Source organism: Varroa destructor, unplaced genomic scaffold (assembly GCF_002443255.2).
Source record: "Varroa destructor unplaced genomic scaffold, Vdes_3.0 BEIS01000003.1, whole genome shotgun sequence".
Classification (NCBI taxonomy): domain Eukaryota; kingdom Metazoa; phylum Arthropoda; class Arachnida; order Mesostigmata; family Varroidae; genus Varroa; species Varroa destructor.
The window spans coordinates 55,387,703-55,408,406 of record NW_019211456.1 but is presented as its reverse complement, the minus strand read 5'-3'; the positions used below and the strand labels follow the sequence as shown (position 1 = coordinate 55,408,406).

At 40.2% G+C, this 20,704-nt stretch overlaps 1 protein-coding gene and 2 long non-coding RNA genes across 6 annotated transcripts in view; 1 reads left to right on the top strand and 2 right to left on the bottom strand.

Annotated features, from left to right (window-relative positions):
- LOC111247294 (integrin alpha-8-like) overlaps positions 1–20,704 on the top strand; it is a 45,148-nt gene that overhangs the window by 746 nt on the left and 23,698 nt on the right. The window contains exons 1-2 of one of the 3 annotated variants that reach the window (XM_086983414.1): positions 10,502–10,807; positions 18,897–19,113. In XM_086983414.1, coding sequence (XP_086839540.1) covers positions 10,791–10,807; positions 18,897–19,113 — 234 coding nt within the window. In that variant the 5' untranslated portion in view covers positions 10,502–10,790. Of the gene's footprint in view, positions 1–10,501; positions 10,808–10,883; positions 11,245–18,896; positions 19,114–20,704 lie in introns of those variants that run through there. The other 2 variants (XM_022798029.2, XM_022798028.2) reach the window with 2 other exon arrangements.
- Positions 164–10,242, bottom strand: LOC147757154 (uncharacterized). Of its 2 annotated transcripts, XR_015323546.1 has the most exons (3): positions 9,507–10,242; positions 4,683–9,247; positions 164–1,646 (listed from the first exon to the last, which is right to left on the bottom strand). It is a non-coding gene; the product is annotated as an uncharacterized LOC147757154 (long non-coding RNA). The 2 variants fall into 2 exon arrangements; XR_015323545.1 differs by lacking the exon at positions 9,507–10,242 and having other exon boundaries at positions 4,683–9,500.
- The window catches only part of LOC147757153 (uncharacterized), a 28,366-nt gene continuing 27,236 nt past the window's right edge, over positions 19,575–20,704 (bottom strand). Inside the window, exon 4 of the long non-coding RNA XR_015323548.1 lies at positions 19,575–20,105. This is a non-coding gene — a long non-coding RNA (uncharacterized LOC147757153). The remainder of the gene's footprint in view (positions 20,106–20,704) is intronic.

Genomic DNA, 20,704 nt, shown 5'->3' with positions numbered 1-20,704 from the left:
TTTAACCGAACTTTAAATGTTTCCTATATTTTTTAGCGATTATGAGTAAGTTCTCAGAAAATAGCATATTTCAATTTGTGAATTAGCAATTATGAATAAGTTCTCAGAAAATAGCATATTTCAATTCGCGAATTAAACAAACGAAACAATCTTCTTGGAAAGATTTTTCCAGTATTAATTTTGAAATTGCTTTATTAATATTGATATAGGTTTGACGAAGGCAAATGGTATCTAAAATCTAAGGAATGATGATCTAGAAAACAAGAGCTTTCGGAGACTTTCGTGTAATCGTATCCATAGTATTGAGTGGTTTATCGATGCTATGAAAAATAGTCAACCAAGATTTATGCTGACCATCCTTCGCAAGTTCGTTCATCAGAAGAAGTAACTGCATCAATTTTAGCTGCAATAAATGCTGAGCTCATAAGCCCTGGGGCTAAAAAAAACCAGAAGGGAAGTGAAGCTCTTTTTTTAGCATGCCATACAGATGAGCTAGTTGAGCTTAACTAAGGTAGAACGTGCGTTACAAATACGATACAAATAATATGAAAATACAGTGTCACAACGGGTAATTACTGGTCTTCCCTGTAAGGGTTTGCCGCATGCTAAAGCATAGACGAATATATGTACTGGCTGAAAATTGACGGTTCAAACTCATCAATGGAAAGTTTAATTATCGTTTAAACAATGCTTATTTCGTTTGACACGTGCAGACGATCACAACGATTATTGTACTGTTTTAACAAGTTTTGTATTTGGTCCATACTGTCTGATCGAAGGTCTGTCTTCAATATGCTAATTGAAAACTAGAAATAGACCGAGTCAGCTTAAAAAAGGAAATATTGGCCACTCTCACTAGCTCAAGGTATGTATAATTTCCACATACAAAACCTTAGAATTCTTCATGAATGTTTGCTAATCGGTGCTCATAGAATATAATAGAGAGCAACAAACTTATTAGAAGGTTCACTTTCGTCGAGATCGAAATCCATAATCCCCTCTGATTGACGAACATGCAAGCAAGTGTCGTTATTCATAATGATAAACACAATCGTGATGGTGGTGATTAGTTTCCTCTATGCAGATCTTGAACAGGAGTTTGGATGCGGGTCGTTATGGTACGCCGACGGCAAGGGCGCGCTTTATGGCGCCAGTCGAGTAGAGCCTGTTCCATGAGCGCGCGGCGGACAGTCGGTACAAGCAGTGTTGACAACGCTTAACGATGGAAAATCCATATGCTCCTCATCGACAGCGGCATAAGCCGTGGACTTGACTACAGCTACGACTGCTGTTACTAGAACGGCATAGGCTGCGCCTGTTCACTTTCGCTTGTGGCCTCCGCTTCTTGTGAGCTGAACTCGGCGAGTCCGAGACCTCCAGGCAGGCGGGCAGGCAGGCAGGCAGGCAGGCAGCCTGAACAACACCTCTTTCTTTCTCTCGAGCAGCAGAGTCCGATAAACGTTCGTAGGCACAGTCACGCGTTCGCACGTACAGCCAAGCGTGTTGTAGCAGTGTGAGATGTGCAGTGTAGTCGGTCAAATAGGCTCGAGGCGTCGACGCCCACAGGGCGGCTGTTGCAGGGAAAAGGTAGATCAGTCCACAAGGTTCTAGAGCCCATCCCTGTTGTCGTCATCTTTGTGGTAAGTCTGTGTGCCGAAAGTTTACAGCAGTTGCAAAAAGAAGACGTTAGTTGACTGACTGGTAGGCCCAACACACAGGACCATAGCTGGTATAAGGGCGAAGCACCGCCAGCAAATGGGGCTGAAGCAAAATGTCTTGTCGTTTGACTGTTAGTCCGTTCTATGACGTAATATTAATATTCTTTATTTCTAAATACTACGTTCGTCGTGACAATGCTGTATGCAGCAAAAGTAGGGGGCACAGGGCAAGGTTAGGCAAACTTCTGCCACAAAGAAAGATCAGTCGATATCCTCACTGAGCGTACACAACTTTACAAATAGCTATATGCATACAGATATTACCACTCACTTATGATCGTCGGAATATTGTCTGTTTAGGTGAAAGGAACATTATGGTTCGTAAAACAGAGTTAATGCAGATCAATGAATTTAAATCAGAATCTGGTAAAAAGAAAAAAAATCCGTTTGCAACTTCGGATGATCCCAAAAAAAAGGCAGATGTGAGCCATTGATTTAGGCCAAGGACACTATTTTTAATAAACTTCGACAGCGAAGTTCCGAAGCTTACTGTGGAGCTGTTGTAATAATATACCAAATATTATGCTCTTGAATTTCATTTTGTCTATTATTATTAATTATATACATAAATACACAAATATAATATGAATGACAAATTAGGTGCGAGTTTCTGTCAGTAGTTGGTAAAGATCAGCAGCAAATTTCTTAATATGGTTATATAGAGTATATACGATAGTTAGGTGTACTCATTAAAGACATCATTTTAGAACCCTTGAAGCAGCTTGAATTGTATTTTTTTTTAATTCCAGTCAAAGAGATACCGTCCAAACAGTGGATGTGATCATAAACAAAGAGTGTTATGTTCAATAGAACAAGCCTTTTGATGCTCCACCAGGAAGTGGCTACTCAGAGTTTAAGTCCCCCCCCTCCCCCGGGGGATCAGCGGTATCATCTCTAAAAGAGAATGAATTTCAACGAAAACGCATCTCTCTCTCTCTCTCTCTCTCTGTCGCTTTCCATTCTCAGCCTCTAAAGCTACTAAACACACGCTTCCCGCCCCCCAACTACCAGCGTAAGCGTAGTCTGCCGGGTTCTCGCAGTCCTGTCTTTCATAGATGGTTGCTCTTCCAAACGACGATGAAAAGGACGGAGTCGTTTTGAAAAACTGAGGCGGAAATTCTTTTCGAAGAATGTTTCCTCTCGTTTTCCCCATTTTTATGGATCTCGTCGTATGGCGCCTTGAAGCGAATAGAAATCGCAATGTGGGCTCACAGGGACGCTCCTCTAAAAGGTAGAAAGCTTGCCGATAGAGGAATGTGGTTATGACCAGCGCCGAATAGAGAACGAGTCATTCAATCAGAAGAAGAAGAAGAAGAAGAAGAAAACATAGAAACATGTGTTTTTGCCGCCTGTAGTTTCTAGCTAGCGTTTAGCTTAAAAGACGTCATTCCAGTTCAGAGTACTGGAGCTGCAAAAGAAGCAGGATGCTATAGTAACTAACTGGTCAAAAGAGGCCAACATGAAAAAAAACACGTTTTCATATCGTCGCTGTAATTCACTTTATAACGAAACGAACCTTTGGTTGTTTTTAACAGCACTTGAACCGGTCGTGAATGCCTTTGGCGGTCAAATGTTGTAATGCCGCTCTCGTTATTAAAAAATTCGCATTCCCCTTTGATCTTAAATTAACCTTGATAAAGTTAATCGGATAGCTATAGGCCACACAAATAGATTGAACCTAAATATACTTGTCCTGTTTAAATGTAGAGGGTTTCGCGAAGCTAATGGCCATTTATATCGAACGACTAGGGAGCTTTCAGAAGGATAAATACGCGACATACCAGATTTTAGCTCACACAAATAAAACAAGCGAAATGCGGTTGACGGTGCGGGCTCAAAGTAAGTTTCGTCTAAGTGGCTTTGTTTAAATACGATGGCGAACTAGAAATAACGATCCTCTATAGGGACGCAGATTGTCTGCTCTCAAAAGCATTGTCAAGGAAAAATAGGCTTAATAACCAACATTCAAATAGTATGCAGCTTTAAATGGAATATGGCGAACTACGATAAAGCTTTCGATGCGTTTGTCTATATCGCTGAGTGAACGGACTGGCCATAACTTCGGTGCAATTTCTAATGAATTCAATTTAAATTAACCGGGCTCCATCCTGGAACACACAAAATCACTTGAAAGCCTAATTTTCGTGTACAAATAATAAATAGAGACGACGAAACTTGGTCGGGAACAATAACACGGAGACTCCATCTGCTCTTCATGGCCGTGGATAGGCAGAAAGATACAATTAGCAACCGCAATGAAATTAATATAGATAAAGTGGCGTAGTTTATTGATTAATTGCTGTTGTGGCCCGTGTGAAATGGCTACTTTTGCTTTTGCTTAGAGTTGAAAACGAACCCGATGATTAATTGACGGTTAGCCATGTTTACTAATTAATGTTAATGATCGGACCCCAATTGTAGTTAACTCGCATTCTATTTGGCACGTTACATTAGAACTCCCGAAACCGTCACTGCTCAGTGACGGTTTTTACTCTTAAGTGCTAAAGTTTATTTACTCTAGATGAATCTTTTTCGTCGCTAGAAAATTGCAAGCGTTTTCCATTAGCTGAGCGGGTCTGAATAGACTCTGCTATTACGTTTACTGTATGTATTGCTGGCAGCAGTCGCAGGCAGTTAAATCGGTAAATATATTGGTTTGTTTATGGTTAAGTTGCCTTTGTGAGGCGAACGCTTGTCTAGATTGTTCTCTACAAGATCCCATAAGTTGTTCGCGAAGTCTCATGCAGTTCAAGCGGTAAGGAAAACTTGTAAATGCGACAGGACTGCTTGTCGAGCTGTATTATAATGCCTAACAAGAGTAGATTATGCGATAATTTTCTCATCGATCTACTTCATAGATGGCTCTCAATCCTGAAAAATATTTTATTAGGGTATGAATTGGGAAAAAAAATTCTCATGTTAAGTTATCATGAAAATATATGTTAAAAAAATATATATACATACCTTTTAACCTGCAACTGTAACGGGAGTCGAGGAGCGAATTAAGGTAATAGAACAGGTCGATACCTTCCGATTCGTAGTAAGCTACACGCCGTCTGGTTCTCTCATCAGAGAGATATCTTGAACGCATGAGCCAGTTCTCAATAGAAAAAATTCTGATTTGCAGTCTGAAGTCAAGTAGGTTTGTAATATCTTCGCTGGACTACGACTTGATTTATTACATGGCTCTACTGAGGTGTGTAGTTCAGCTAAGTATAAGTGAAATAAAAAATCGTTGGGATCGTGAGCCGAATCACACAATCATGATCAGTAGAAACTAAACGTATCTACGAGCTTTTCTTTAACTTTACATAATTTGTTTTTTATTTTTAAAGAATAAGGCAGAAGACTACTGCTCGTGTGGATGTACACTTAGTGATTTGAACTGTGAATGTTGTTTCCTTCTGTTACGTGTGTGTTCTGTACGTGGTTGACTTAAATAATAACAAGTGGCAAAATTTTCACCTATGGACAATTTAGAGCGACGATCAGGATGCTTTCTTATTCATACAATTATTATTACAATTTTGTTCAAAATCCAAAAAACGATTGAACTAGTTAAGAGATTATTATAAACTCTCGTACGGGTTATTATTCATTTATATACGATTTTCTGTGTCGCCAACGAAGGATCCCAATTAATATCATAAAAAGTTAAGTTGTCTGATTATTTTGATCACTATTGTAACAAGGGCAAATAGAAGCTTTCGACGCGCATGTTGCTCATATATCATCAGCCTTCTGTGACTGTGTCTATTGGCCAAAAATGTCCAAAACAAAAGATACGCCATCGTTAGTTAGCTGCCAGTTAAACGGGCCACAGTAAGCAAAGCCGTTATTGACTGTTAAAATAAGATAAATAAGTGTGCCTTATTTACCTCACTTAAAAAGTGCATACCGATATTACATAGGTAATACATTAGCATCTGGAGCAGTTTTAGCAATCAATTCGTTTTGTCTAGATTTAAATTTATGAAAGTTTAATATGGCTCATTACGTTTTTCAGTTGTTTAGTACAAAATGATGGATTTTGCCGCGCCGGTTGTACATACCCTGTTACAGCCAGTCTGACGTCAGCAAGAAAACTATTCGGCGAGCAAAAGATCCACATTGTAGTCATTTGCTGTCCTGCAAATGCTTTGAAATGAGATGCGAATAACATTATTTATTTTACTATGTAATTTTGACTAACTAACGAGCTAATATAATGTCGATGTAATGTTTAGCAGATGCTTCTAACAGATGAACACTGCCTGCAGTATTATACTTCGAGAGACACTAAAAACCAATTTGTTTCTCACATCAGGAATACCACTCAAAAAGAGTCTTGTTTTAGATTTCCTCTGGCCGGATCAGATTGTATCGATATTAGGAATCGTATGCATTACAACATTTATACTGTAACACACGTAGTATGTACCTCTATGGCCGCCGTTGCCCTCCTCTCCTCATTGCAGCCCTCCTTTTCCTGCCTTAAGTAGCTATCACGCATTTGTCATATGTTACAGTGCGCTGCGATTCGTATAATTCGAAGCATTTAGTAATCAAAAAAAATTGTTGTACACTATAAGATAGAGGAATCTCTTACCAAACATAATCTATTGCTTTATCATATGCATACGCAAGTTGGCTGATTGGGTCTAGGGGCACCATTTTATCAGAACTTTGTTATCTATTACGAAAGGATGTCAAGTTGTTGTCAACTTGAGTTACCGATCCATCTTCCTAATGGCAGAATTTCGGTCCTGATTAAGAGCAACCCGCATTGCCTTTGTGACCCGTCGAATGTTCCTAGAAACTGGATATTAGGCCTGTGCTCTCTCATTAAGGTTCGTTTCTTTATATATATATAGCTTTCTAGAGAAGAATTTTTAAAAATGCTTCATGTTCGAGAGCAATGTACACGGGGAGGCTGCACGCTGTCGTTATTAATAGCTGCTCATTTCAAACTAATTGTTCTTAGTATCTCGTAATACGGTGACCTCATCCGAGTCATAACATGCCATCTACATACAATGTCCTCTAACAGCAGCGCCGTCGCTGCTGTCAGTGGAAATCATTGTATCAGAACGGTAAGGCAATGCAGTAGTGGACGTGATGGCGCATGAGATAATAGTTGGTTCTGGGCATCGGTTTTGCTCGAAAGGTGCTGCTGCTGCTGTTGCCGCGGCCTAGTCACCCGTCTCGCAGAATTATCTCTATCGGCTTCGATCATCTCCCACGTTTATATATATTGTATATTCTATATGATTAGCTTCTACTATGCTTTGATCATACATCGTCTATATACGTACAGATATATAGAAGAATACACAATATTTAGTGGACGAGCACTAATCGTTTCTAATCTAAGATGCAACCATCTGCGTGGGCCGTTATCAGAACAGGTGATACCTGCAGACACGCACACACATGAAAAATATACCTACTCATCAAGCCAGATATTTAAATTAATTGATGAACTTTTAATTGAACAGGAATCATTTTTACACACACACGTTTCATCCCGTGCTGTAACTATTGTTGTTAATTGAACCTTATATAGTTGATTAAGTTATTACGATACGATATGTTTTACTTTAGAATTTCAGTTCTAAGTTTCTGGCGCATTACCTGCTCGATAAATATACCAAAAACTTTATTAAACATAATCAACTTATATAACCTCTTAAAATTCGCCGAGTTTTGTCGCAATTATGGCCCACAAAACTTAGTTAGCGTGGCCCGGAGGAAAAGCTGTAGATTCCTCTTGTTTGGAGGTCTGCTCATGGTGGGCAGTAGCGACAGCAGGTCAAGGCGACCAGGACGAGTGGCCACTGTCAGTGGTAAATAAAGTTCATCGTAGCGATGTGATGTTAGGGGTATTATCCATGCATTTGTATCGTACTCGTCTATGGTGAAATCATTACTGGACTGATTGTTTTGATAAGCCTAGTCGTTTTATTTGTATCAATGTGTTACAGACCTTTCTTCGTATTAGTTCGGATGGACTCGAAGCTCTGTTACGATCACTGCTGGTACTACTTCTATTGTGTCGGATGTGTTTATGTATTCAAATGTATGCATTATGTTCAACCATCGAATAGAAAACGTGTGCGCTTTTCGTCGCCTTCTTCTGATACAGAAAAGTGTTGGCCACCCATCTATCCTGTTAACTTTTGGCTACTTCTACTCTCTTTGGTGCTTAGTGTTGGTGGATGTATTGCGGAGCACTAACCAGGCTGACAGCAATAGCCGAAGACATAATTAAACTATAATATTTGACCTAATACGACTGTACCATGTCTATCTAGCGAAATATCCTTATTTTGCGACCGGTGACCTTTAGAGTTTAGTGAGCTGCGTAGACCTTCTCATGATCTGTACGAGCACGTGTTGGGCGAGATTTCATCATCTCCAAGGCAAGTGGCGTACCTATCAGGAGAGGGTATCGTAGTCATTTGTACTCCTCAAATGGGCGGCTGCTCATAAATTTCATGCGGCAAATTCGCAGATACTTTGTCAAAGATTAGAAAGAGACGCATTCTCTCGACTTTTTCCTACAGATCGGTACACATATCTCGTATGTACGTACACCCCTATTTTGGCCTATGCCCCTTTGTCTGGAAAATAGCATGTTACCAGACGGCGTATGGTCTTGTTCACGTTTGCATGGCTCCAATGACAAACACCAGTTTCAGTTAATATTGATAAGCCTTTAGGACCGTTTCGACATAGGGTGTGATCATCGAAAGTAAACCGATTGACTGTCAGTCGCTTCCGAGATGCTTTTCTTACCGCCGACTACTAAGGACTAGCTTGTTTATACGCCAGATTAGAGCATTGAGGATGGTATTTTTAATGCGAGGCACGCGGATCAGCGAATGTGCAGTAAGGCCTTCAAGCCACATAGTACGAACACGATTAGAGCTTCCATTCGTAGTTTATTGTACCTTGCGTTACTTGCGGCCACTGCGGGTTAATATGCCCTCTCGCAGAGCAGCAACAAATGCTCATCCTTGGTGGTACACTCCAAGAGCAAGCGTCAAGCTATACCAGCGTATAGTCTCCAACTACTTGAACTAACTGGGCATAGGAATTGACTCTTGCCGCTATGGCAAAGCTGGCAAGAGTAGCTGACTTCACGCTACTTTCGCCGTTAACCAGGAACACCCTAGATTCGAGCTTGATCCCGAGCTCTTCGTGCAATTTTCGTTTCGGACACACAAGTCGTTGAGCGTTTCTGCGTCCTTTCTGTGGCGATAAAAACAACTCAGATAACTTAGTTTTCCCTGGAGAGAAACAGTCGTATGGTTTATTTTCGAAACCGTTGCTTACCATACACGCGAGTCGAATCACACTCGGTACGTTCCTTCCGAGCACTGCTGCACTTTTGCTATTATCCAGTCAGAGTACTACCCGCGATCTCTATTTAAGCGCTCAAGTTCTTCAGTCCACCTCATCGGCTGGGCCTCGAATGCCAATTCCAGCAACACGATCCGATCACCCAGGTATCCATAACGCCAGCCAGCCAGCGAGCCCGCCCATTGCTGCCACCAATATGAAGCAGACTAGTGGTCATATATTTAGTTACATATCTAGATTCCAATAATTGATCTACTACGATATGTATAAATTCTAGTCGGTTAGTACGCTAGCGGCACATATAGAATGAGGGAGCTAAAGACAGAAACTACTTTACTTTTGCTACCCGTCTTAGCTTCTATTCGCTACTTAACAATTTCTCGGGCCGACTATAGCGCGCTGAGCATAAATTGGCTGTGTGAGTAGCTTTGCGAGCGTGTTTACCTTTGTACGGCAGAAGTGCAATAATCGACACAGGCACTAACAACTGCGGCAGTAAGACGCCATCAATTCATTTCTTCCCCTTTTTTTGAATAGGGATATATCAGTAGTGCTAGTGATGGTCTACGACCCTCCGCCGTTGTTTTTGGCGACGTTGGTGGTCGTTCACACAGGGCTACTATTCTCGTTGGCCGCGTGCGCGCGCCGTTTGGTCCTAGCGTTTCATCCCACATGCTCGCCTTCGAAGGCCAAACCCTCCGCTGACGTTATCGTCATGAACCGCTGGCAGCAACAGACTACGCAGAGTTCAAGCGAAACAGTCAGTTCTACGAGTACTCAACCGCTTGTTATACCATACTATACACAGGGGCTGGCCTGTTGATGAGTGCCGGCGGTGGTAACCAATGGCAGCGCAAGGCAAGACACCAGAGGCATACAGGTATGGAAGAACGACTAGCCTCGTAAGACCTCGGAGACCTACAGGTGGACGCACTTAGTCATAGCTGATCCCCTTCCGCCTGCCGCTGTTTGCCCTACGTCTTACAGGTCGTCACTGAAGGCCGCGGCGGCGATGTGTGCTGTCTTGGAGGCTTGCGCGGTTGTAGCTGCAACTATGTCCATTTATGCGCGTCAATACGTAAAGCACGCCAGTCCATCTGACTCGCCACGTCAAATCTTTTGAAAACATCGTCTATGCTCCTGAATGACCTATTGTGGTTTCTGCAGATTAGTTTCTTGCCAACTGGCCCGGCTAGTCTGTGAAGCACAATGAGATCTCCTTAAGTCCTAGGGTTAGTTATGCTGACAACGAATGACCATGCAAAACCTCTAGTAGAAGCTTTCTTTAGTGGTCTCTATAGTATTATTATGCTTTCTGTTCGCCTCGCCCTCGGCAAAAAACATAAAGTAAACATTGTCTGCACTTTGTGGGCTTTCACCTTGGTCCTAGTCTGGTCTGGACGCAATCATAAGCCACCGTAACGGGAGCCCACTTGTGATACCCACACCAGTAGCAACGTAGCCTTTCACTCTATACTGCTCCCCGCATGCAGTTTTTTCGTGGCACGACAGCCGCTGTGGCAATCGTTGAGTGCAATTTAGCACGGCGAAGGCTGCTGGAAGTAATTGCGGGTGACGATGCGTCTCCAATAAAGTGTTTCAAAGGGCAACCAATGTGCGTCCCGCCAGAGAGTTGTTGCTGTCTCATCAACACCGACATCAAACGGCCATGTGAAGGCGGGCCAAAAGTCCTGAGACGCTTCACAGATTCGCCCATGCATAGCATCTATGCATCACTTCAAATCGCAAGTATCAGCCATGTAATAATTTACAAAATTTGTGCAGGAAAGTGCTTTAATTGAAAGAATGGTTCAGTTGTTGAACGGAGGATGACACACAGAAAGAAAGAAAGATAGATAAACTCCTAAAAGACTGTATGAGTATCCCACTTGTCGTCCGAATTCGACAGCTTGGCTTAGCGACGACTCACGTTACTGTTGGCGTCGTCAACTATTGTGATGACTAAAAGCGACGGCAGTACCAAAAGGGTAAACGAGAAGAAACAGGGAAACGAGCTTAAAAAATAGAAAACGCTACTAATTCATCGACGCTGAATATCATCGTAACCCGCTTACTTGATAATATTAGACTTTATACAATACGGGAAGTTGCATACTTTGTGGCAAAGATTGTGCAAAATGAAGAGAAGGCACAAAAGCGTGATGGGTTTTAGCAAGAGATGGTGAGTCCCCCTTTCCGATTCCTCTCTCCCAGTGAGACCACGTGGAAACAGATTGAGAGTGTAACTGCAGCATGGATTAGAACGCCACAAATGCGCATGATGAATAAATAAAAAAACGAAATATTGGCATAACTTCAGAGCGCAGAACTATAGATAAATACCTCTTTTAAAATAGTTTCATTGTGTACAAAAATAAATAAATCTAAATATTATAAGGACAACAGAAGGCGTCGCTACTGGTCATTTTTTGTGAAGTGACGTGACTAATCCTTGTATTTACGAGCCGCATGTTTCAAAAGTTGTGTCTTCAGGTATCGCTCATAGATTTACATATATTAATTTAAACATGCATAATATTTGAATTGCTTATGACTGTTCACTAGCTATAGCTGACCTAGAAAACAAACGAGATTCTTTCTGACTTTAGCGTTTTGACGATTCGCGTGGGTGGTATGACAACGTTCATGCTTGAGAAGGATTAGCTCGTATGAAGCTGTCTCGTATTTCGTGACGATTTTGCCCAATGTAACCAATGTTCTATTGGTTTCAATTAGCAAATATAATCTTGAGAAACGCACATGGCTTTCAGCATAAACAATATCCACGGCATATGAAAATAACGCTTCGTACAACAACCTATAAAACATCTATCGTTCGTTTTGCTCCTATTCGTTCATTAGTAATACTTGAATGTAGGACAAATGAAGATATTCTGAAACGTTCTTGGGTGAAATAATAGGAAGCCATTGAGCTTCAGCAAGCATTCGCCGATGATACTGAACCCACTAAGTGAACGAAATCAACAGAGAACTGCCAGAGTATTATCAGCTTTATGTGGTTTAGCACGCCTTTTTGTTCTGTTGGTGAGCGAACGCAATGAACCAGAAACACGAATTCTAAAAATGGCGCCTCGGAGCTGCCTTTCCTTTCGCAGCTTCCGAAGAACGGTGCTTCAGTTCAGCATCTTGTACATACGTATACAGAGAAGTTCAACGTGAGCTAAGAAATGAACTACGACGGGCAACTAATTGGAAGACGTGGTTTAGCGCTATCTGATTTTATGTGTGAGGCAAACTAGAATTCACTCTATTTGGCACAGCCCACTTTCACTGTAGACACCTACAATTTGACATTTACTCAATATGTTTGGACGTCAACACACGGTCCTCGAAGACGTATTGGGCCGCCTAAATAACACCAGAGGCTAAAATAGGTGTTGAATTCGAGCTTCGATAATACTTATCCGAAAAAGGTAAAATGTGTAGATGTAATCAACGAAATATTCTTATATAGATTTGATGTTTACTTGACCTTATTTGCGTCCTATACATATTGATTAGGAGGAAAAGAAACGTTTAGATTATACTACATTTACGGCTACAGAAACGCCTATGTTTTTATCGATAGACGTAAGTTGGTAATCCATTTCTCTCAGATGCGATATAGTGCGTAAACTTTTACTTGGCTGTAACTTTCTACAATGGTGCATCGTCAATCGTTTTTAGTAATAATAAATATCACAGTAAAATTATTAATAGCAGTTTGTTGCATTCAGTTGGTATTGATATCGAGTGCGACTTTAGGCTGTGTTGAGACTATTAGCAACTGATCGAGTCGACTGTGCTTTAGCTAACTGCGAACGCTATGTGCTCTTCGCTTATACTTTAACTGTCGATGGAGTGTCCATAACGTATTTTAAACGCGATGGAATTTGTTTGCAAAGAAGGTACGAGTCCACACTCGCGTAAGCTGGCTCGAATTCACAGAACTTCAAGAATCGATTAATCAATGTCCTGATTTCTTTTCAACGGTAGATCAACGGCAAGCTCGGTATTCTCTATTTGTTCTATTTTTCACGTGAAAAAGTCCACCAGCGTCGACTCGAAAACGTTATTCGCGTGACTGAAACGCGTATACCCTATAATTCGTTGAGCTATTTTTGACCGATTCGCATGTCTCTAGACTCGTGCATAGAGCTCTACGTTTATAGAGCATTCAACCGTTAGTAGTTCGTTGCCGTCGATGGTGCTGCATTCGTTCACGATTCACCACGGCTCGGTAGGACCTGACGACCGCAGAGATCAATCAGCCACATTATTGAAGATCGTTGATGGGACTGTACAGTCGCACTTTAATCAGATCTATTGCCATGACAGTGATGATGCCACTTCTAGCCAGAAAGTATTAAAGCCCTGAACAACACCGACATGATACTAGTCTCAGTATATTCTAGCACAAAAATCGTACGAGCTTGTATAACCATGCAAGGCCCACCCGCCCGAGAATCGCTTTGCGGGAAAAAAATCAAGCTACAAATGTAGAGATTCATAAAGCGACGATAGCAAACCTGTTTCTCGTTTCGCGTGACACGCTTCTAACGAGACTAACGTGCAGTCACGCTATGTATACGCATCACAACTTCACTTTTATAGAAGCTGAACGAACAAGTGCGTTGAACTGACCACACGTGATTTAACAAACGATTTTTTTTTCAAACAATACACCTTTCCTAACGCCCACGCACCACTACACTGTCATACTGCCGATCCCCACTAGACAACAAAATGAAAGAAAACTTTGATCTTAGACACCTTTATCTTGAATAAAATTACGTTAGCTTGATCCAGAGAAATCCTATAGACAACACTGTGTTTTTATTAACCTATAACAGCATGCTTGTTCTGACTGACATTTGTCGGATACAAAAAAAAGACACTTAGCTGGGACATTCAGCCATTGGTGTTGTTGACCCATTGTTTTAACGTCGGATATTTAACAACCCATAAGCGTATATCAGTGTGTATAGCCGTGTGTATAGCAAATGTGCCGCTATATAGCTAAATGAATAATATATTTAACAGAAATTACAAGCAGCGTTTCCTGAGTCGTACTATTGCTACGAATACCTCGTTGCTGTCACCCATTTTCTAAGTGACCGAGTCAAAATAAAATCGGAATTAAAATTAGAATACCAACTATTTATCATTGTATGCACTTTATGTCTCCTTATTCTTTCGAAAAGACGGATCGCAGCTGAGCAGGGATAAACGATGTGTACCTCTAGGATGGCGTACCAAAAATGATTTGTTTGCCACAATACAAACAGGCATGTCCGATGCACTCATTAGCCCGCAGGCACTTGATGGAGTAAAATCCTTAATCCTTCGTCTTGCCCTGGCGGTTAGTTTTTTCCATGCACGTATTATCTAGTCACTTGAGAAAAAATCATCCCGTGTTGTGCCTTGCCCTATGATTAAGTTCAAACAAGACTGGGTTTCCGGTCAGAACCAGCCTTCCTCAGTTATCATTCTGTTGTATCAGTAATAATTATACTAGTGGCAGTCTTACGTCGTCCGAAGTAATGTTTAATGACAGTACCAAATGTAAAACTCGAAACATTTATTTTAGTGGTAAAACGAATGTCAGATGATGGCATCAAGTTGCAACTATTTACCTAGGTAAGGTAACCTTTGAATAAGATCATGTAGTACAAATTATACATATATATATGTACGTTGGAGGGCTCGAACTGCTGAGCGGCTTTGCAGACCGCCTTTAGCAGTGGTAGAAGTTATAAAGGACCATTTAGCTAATACGGCATTACCATAGCTAATGATTAAGCTGAGTGCTAATCTACTTCCACAGTTTAGATACTGTACATGTAAAATGGCATCGTCTAATGAGCTTTTGGACCAAGTTTATATCCGTATTAAATATATATTAAGTCCCAACAAGTCAATGTACTTTTTCCAAGACAGTGGCGTTCTGTGGAAGGGCATGCGTCTTATTTTTTCTCGAGGCATGGTCCAATGTTTGAAAATATATATACCTATATGTATGTTCGCCACATAACTTTCACTTCTACTATAAGCAACAATAAAAATTGGCTATCAACTCTTAGAAAAAAATGTAAAATACCGGTAATAGGAGCTCATTCGTGTATCGATACGTTGCCTTAAGTTAGGCGTCTTAATTCCTACTATGTTGTGGACTTTTAGACTCAGCATTAAAACTACATCTATTTCACAAGCAGATCTATACGTATTGAGGCACTGAAGATACCGCATGATTAGGTGAAGCACGCTTTTGGTGAAAATGTCTAGATGGCAAATAAGCCATAACACGAATTAACGCAATAGTGTCACTTCGGCTGCGTACGTCCTCTTTAACAAAAAAAGTAAAATACGGAACATCGCTCACTAAAGACGATTGACGCAGTGGCAGGATGTGTAGAAGAGAAAAGGGATGTGCGCGGAAAACGATCTGTAACTCCACCCACGAAACAATGGCTCCTGTTAAGGACATTGCGATGGAGACAAACCTACGGACCGACAAACGGACGGAAACCAGCTACATAACGATGGCATAGGTCAGCTATTTAGGGTATCTCTGCGTAGATAGGTGGGTAGATAGATAAGTAGCTGGACGGCTTGCAGCTGCCAGGTGACTCAGGCCGTGGGTGTCCTGTGTGTATAGTAGCGACACCGACAAAGAGATACTGTGGACATAGTCCTGTTCGGTTATATGCTAAAATATACATACTCGTTCCCCTAACCTTCTAACTAAGAAGTTCGTCAGCAAACCCATATGTGTCCCGGTGGCTGAATGATCATGAGATCAGATCGTAGCAACGTTGTTGTATACGCGGTGAAGTAAAACGAATGAGTACCTGGGTTGCAGTCGTACGCAGAGCAATACTGGCGTCAGAGTTCCGTTAGGCGAAATTGCGCGATAACTGGGAAATTGCTGTCTGTCAATAATATAACTAATCCTTAGGCATATGTAGGAGACTCAATGTTCTAGGTATCCATGCAGTGGTATACTCTTTATCCCGTTATAAACTTTTTCTACTAAATCGGAAAATAATAAGTATTATTTTGTAACCTGATTTTTTTTACTGCACCAACAGAGCGATTGTCCATCAAGAGTAAGCATGTAGAGCAGTCTTTTGGCAAATCTGTAAACGCGAAAATTAGCGAAGTTTTCGTTTGCCGAAGGATTTATGTTCGATATAGCAGCATAAATGTACGTTAGAAATCCTTTTGAATCAAGAGAAACGCAAAACAGGACGAACGTAGTGTTAGAAAGAAGTAATACGTAAACGTATAGTCTAGCTCGACTACTCAACGTAATAATAATAATAATAATAATAATAAAGTAATGATATAATGAAACAGTTATACCGGTTGACTTTTATAGTTTGGTTTCCAGGAACAGTATTATTTAATGAGTGTATTTCAATGGGTGGACCTTTCACCAGCTCCCGTAAACGCCAAATAAGAAAAAAAAAATAAAGATGATCGGCACTCGTAAAGAAACCACCTCCACGAAGAAGCTTGAACAAATATCAGACAGAACCCTCTTTTCAGCAGCTCCAAACGCAACATATTCCTTTTGGTTTAATTCTCAAAACATAAGACGCGCAGTTAATCTCCAATAGTAAGTTTTTCTATTTCAGGAACATACGATTTTTCTGTTTGGTTCCATAGGGTAAAGTTCATCTATTTGAGATACATTCGCTTAAGCTCGGGTTTCATTTGTACCGCTAGCTTTGACTAGTCCATTCCTTGTTGCTAGGAAACACCCTCTAAAGGTATGTTCAACGAAGTATTCATGCGTTAACTATTTAGCGGTGTCACGGCGCCCAGATAGCTAAGGATTGAAACGGGAGTAAAGCGTCGATAATTTCAAGGTACAAATTTCCGTCAAATGATAGATGCCACTCGAAGCTGTTGCTTGTTTAGCAGACAACGTACACATTAAAGTCGTCCTCCTTTCCCAAATTTGTCAACATATTTTGATTAGCGTTAACGTTTAACACCCATCTTACTGAGTAGGAGGGCGATGCGTCATAGTACTAGAACAAAAACAGTCGAGCGTATTAACAGCAACAAGCTCAAACGGAGAAGGGGACTAATAATAATAGGCATGCTAAGGGAGCTTGCCTTTTAAAGGCATGCTTTCTAAGGAATGCACATGAGCTATCGAAAAATAATTTAGCTTTTATATCTGTTTTGAACTTTTAGTATTTTTTCGTTGTTAGCTGATTCTTATTTGACTCCAACTGAGAACCCAACAAAAGACGACGCCTTTTTTGGCTTTTTTATATTCTGTTCTTTCTTTCTTTCTTTCTGCATCCGTATTCACACTTGTTTGTGTAAATACGTTCGCTCTTGATGTGAGCATACTCAGTGTAACAGAAGTGTTTTTGTTCGTTACCTCTCTTAGTGAGAAGAATGTTATCTGGTTGTTAGTATAACATGACTAGCATTATAGTAGAAAGAGAGCCTATTTGTCTTCTTTTTTAAAGGAACCTTTAAAGAAGCCTCAGATGGTTGCCATATGACTATAATAATTAATGAGGTGAAGTGACAAGCTGCCGTTTACTTTCAAAAAACGATAGTTAGTTCGATAGTTCGATTTCATTGTCATCGAATTGTTTAAGATATTGGATAAGAACAGAAAGCTCGATACGAAAAGGGGGTTGTATTCGAAGGCTTGAGTAAAATCCTTCAAACGTTAAATTACTTAGTTTATGTTACTTAATACTATATAACACTTATGTATGGGTCTTTTGTCTTTGCGAGGTTGTTATGGTGATCACTAAAGATAAACTGCTTGTGTGACTGTACATATAGATCTCTTAACTCAACTTTTAAAAGCACCCAGACGTCTAGATCGACATTTAGTAAAAGATAAAGCCGTATACATGAATCTTTCACGGATTATGCATCGGTTAGTGAATGCCTCTAAAATGCCCTTTTTTTTTTTAACTATACTTTATCGATTCTATTCATAAGAGCCAACAGACGTGAGCTGGAGACGTAAAATGGAGTCACAGTTGTGGCTTTGAGACAAAAGCACTGAAGTGTTATGCCATGTCGTAACTGTTCTATACGTTTCAAGACCTTCAAGTCAACAGAACAATTTTCTCTTGGAAAGAAGGTGTCTACTCAATGTTACGGTATTGCTACCGAGTGTCTATCACCATCTGACATGAAATTATTGCAGGTACCATGAGATATCTGCAAATAGTACATTCATCTGTATCGTCGTGCATTTACTGAACGATAAAGCCGTTAAAGAATGCAATACGGTGCAAAACTAATTTTTTTTACACAGCCCTTCATTATATAGAAAAGATCCAGAAAGTGCGGCAGTTCGAGTCCTCTTTTCGTACTTTTAGAAAAAAATTTTTCTAGGCGTGGCATCTTTGATCTAGCTTTCTCGTCGGCCCACTTACCTAAAGTCATTGAAGTACGCGTTTTAGAACTCTATGTAATTATTATTTTGTCCTATGTTAGGTTCATTCCATAAGAAAATAACAGTGTTACATTTAGATTTCTAACAGTCTGAATTTTCCAATTAGTTCGTGAACGAACATTTTATTACTATTTTATGTATTTATATAATGATTCTACTAAATCTGTAGGCTTACTAATATGTTTGCTCAAGATGATTAGCTGGTTGGTTAAGACGTTAATAATCTGTAGGTGTTAGGAAAGTCATTAAAAAAGCCAGTGAAAGTTGGCGATTTGAAGACATAACAATAATAATAATAATGGTGAACATTAATTTTAAACCGAATTATAATAGATTTAATTTTGAATTCTAATTTAGAGACTTCGATTATGACTGTTCTGTTATTGCAGGTTACTTGTAGGCGCTCCAACAAGCGCCACAGGTCGATCCGACAGCCAGGAAGGTGGAGTGGTTTTCAGCTGCGCAGTAGATTCGGAACGGTGCTCACCAGTTGATCTGGACACTGAGGGGGTGCGACGAAATCAGTCAGGAGCGCCTTTAGAGAATAAAGCGCATCAGTGGTTTGGGAGCACCGTAGTCAGCGGGGGCGAAGATGGGCATGTATTGGTTAGTGTAGTTTCTTTTTTAAGTACCAATTATTAAAAAAAGATATGTAAAATATAACAATATGCATCCTCATTTTATCTAAGGCCGCTATTATTGTAGCTCTGTCAAATAGGATAAAAAGTCAATTATTCAAACGGATTCAGATATTACGTTTTGTTTTTTAGCTACGAATAATGCTTAGCCTGGTCTATCTCCGTAAATCTGGAGGTTACGTGGATACGAGCGGTAGCTCAAGGCTTATGTGGTAGCAGTAGTGTCCTAGAGAAAAGAGTTAATAGGGCATTTCAGAGCGACGCTCAACCAAAAAATATGTGTAATTTATCTCTTCTACATGTAAATACCATTCTGTTTTACAAACTTTAATACAATATAAGTCAACCAACTAACGATGAAGAAAAAAATCGATCAAAAAACTGTATTGCGGAGCGGGAGAAAGATCTAGATGAAAGACTTAGCTATCGAAGCTTCCTGGGCGTTATCTTTCAGTAAGGCAACAGATCGGATAGCCAACAACCGATGGAAAAAGTAACATGGCAAGGGTTGGTACTTTGTAATGTAACCCTGCTTTCCGTGGGTTTCGGCGGGGAACTGAAGGCCTAGTTATGCCATCGATCCCCCGTAGACCCTTGCGGTAATATTTCATGATTAAGATCTGGAATAATTCAATATATAGAGAGTGAAAAGCTGAGAGAAAAAACACATCATCCAACGCCTACAATCGATCGCCCTAACCCTCATTACTGAACCATATTTAAGAAATAACACAAATGCAACTTTGACGTTCGAAGGTGTTGAACAATTAGTCGGCCAGTTTTATTGTGATAGATTTCGTTCGAGACGATCTAGTTTGTTTAAGGCATCTTGTGACGACAATTTCCTTTGATAAATATTTCTAGAAGATTCATTGTCCTTGATAAACTGGATAACTTCATATGAATGTGAAGTTTAGCCAAAGCTGTGCGCGCCATATTGCCGCCAACTGGGCTGAAAAACTAAGAACAATATATCTCCATATTGCATCGTCTAAATCGGTGATACACCGCAAAGATCCTTTCCATGATCCTGATTCCGAAAATCATTGAAAAAATGTTATTCCTAAAGGTTTTGCAAAGCTAACTCTTAATGTAATAAGAATTGCTCATAAAAACTCAACAATATACAACCTCTAGAAAATGTGGTCAAATCACTCAAACAGACCAAGTTCCTCACATCCTAAATATAGGTGACGAGAATGTTTAATCAGACAGATCTAGATTCAAATAATTTCGATATAGACAGTTCCGAAGCATCGTATACTGCAATTATTATTTATCTCACATACGAAAATTTTAAGTTAACCAAACTCTATTCGTCGATAAGATTTGACAAAAAAGTATGAAATTAGGGAAAGATTCGTTCGGAAAGAACTCTTTACAAGCTTTCAATATTAAAGAACAACCAATGCATTTGAGTTATATGAATCAAGTTTACACTTGGTGGGACACAACATTATAGTAAGAGCTCTAGTGTAAAACGTGATAAAAATAGTCCCAAAGTTATAAAGGCTTAGATTGGAAAATCCCAAAAGGATCATTTACATGGTAACATATAT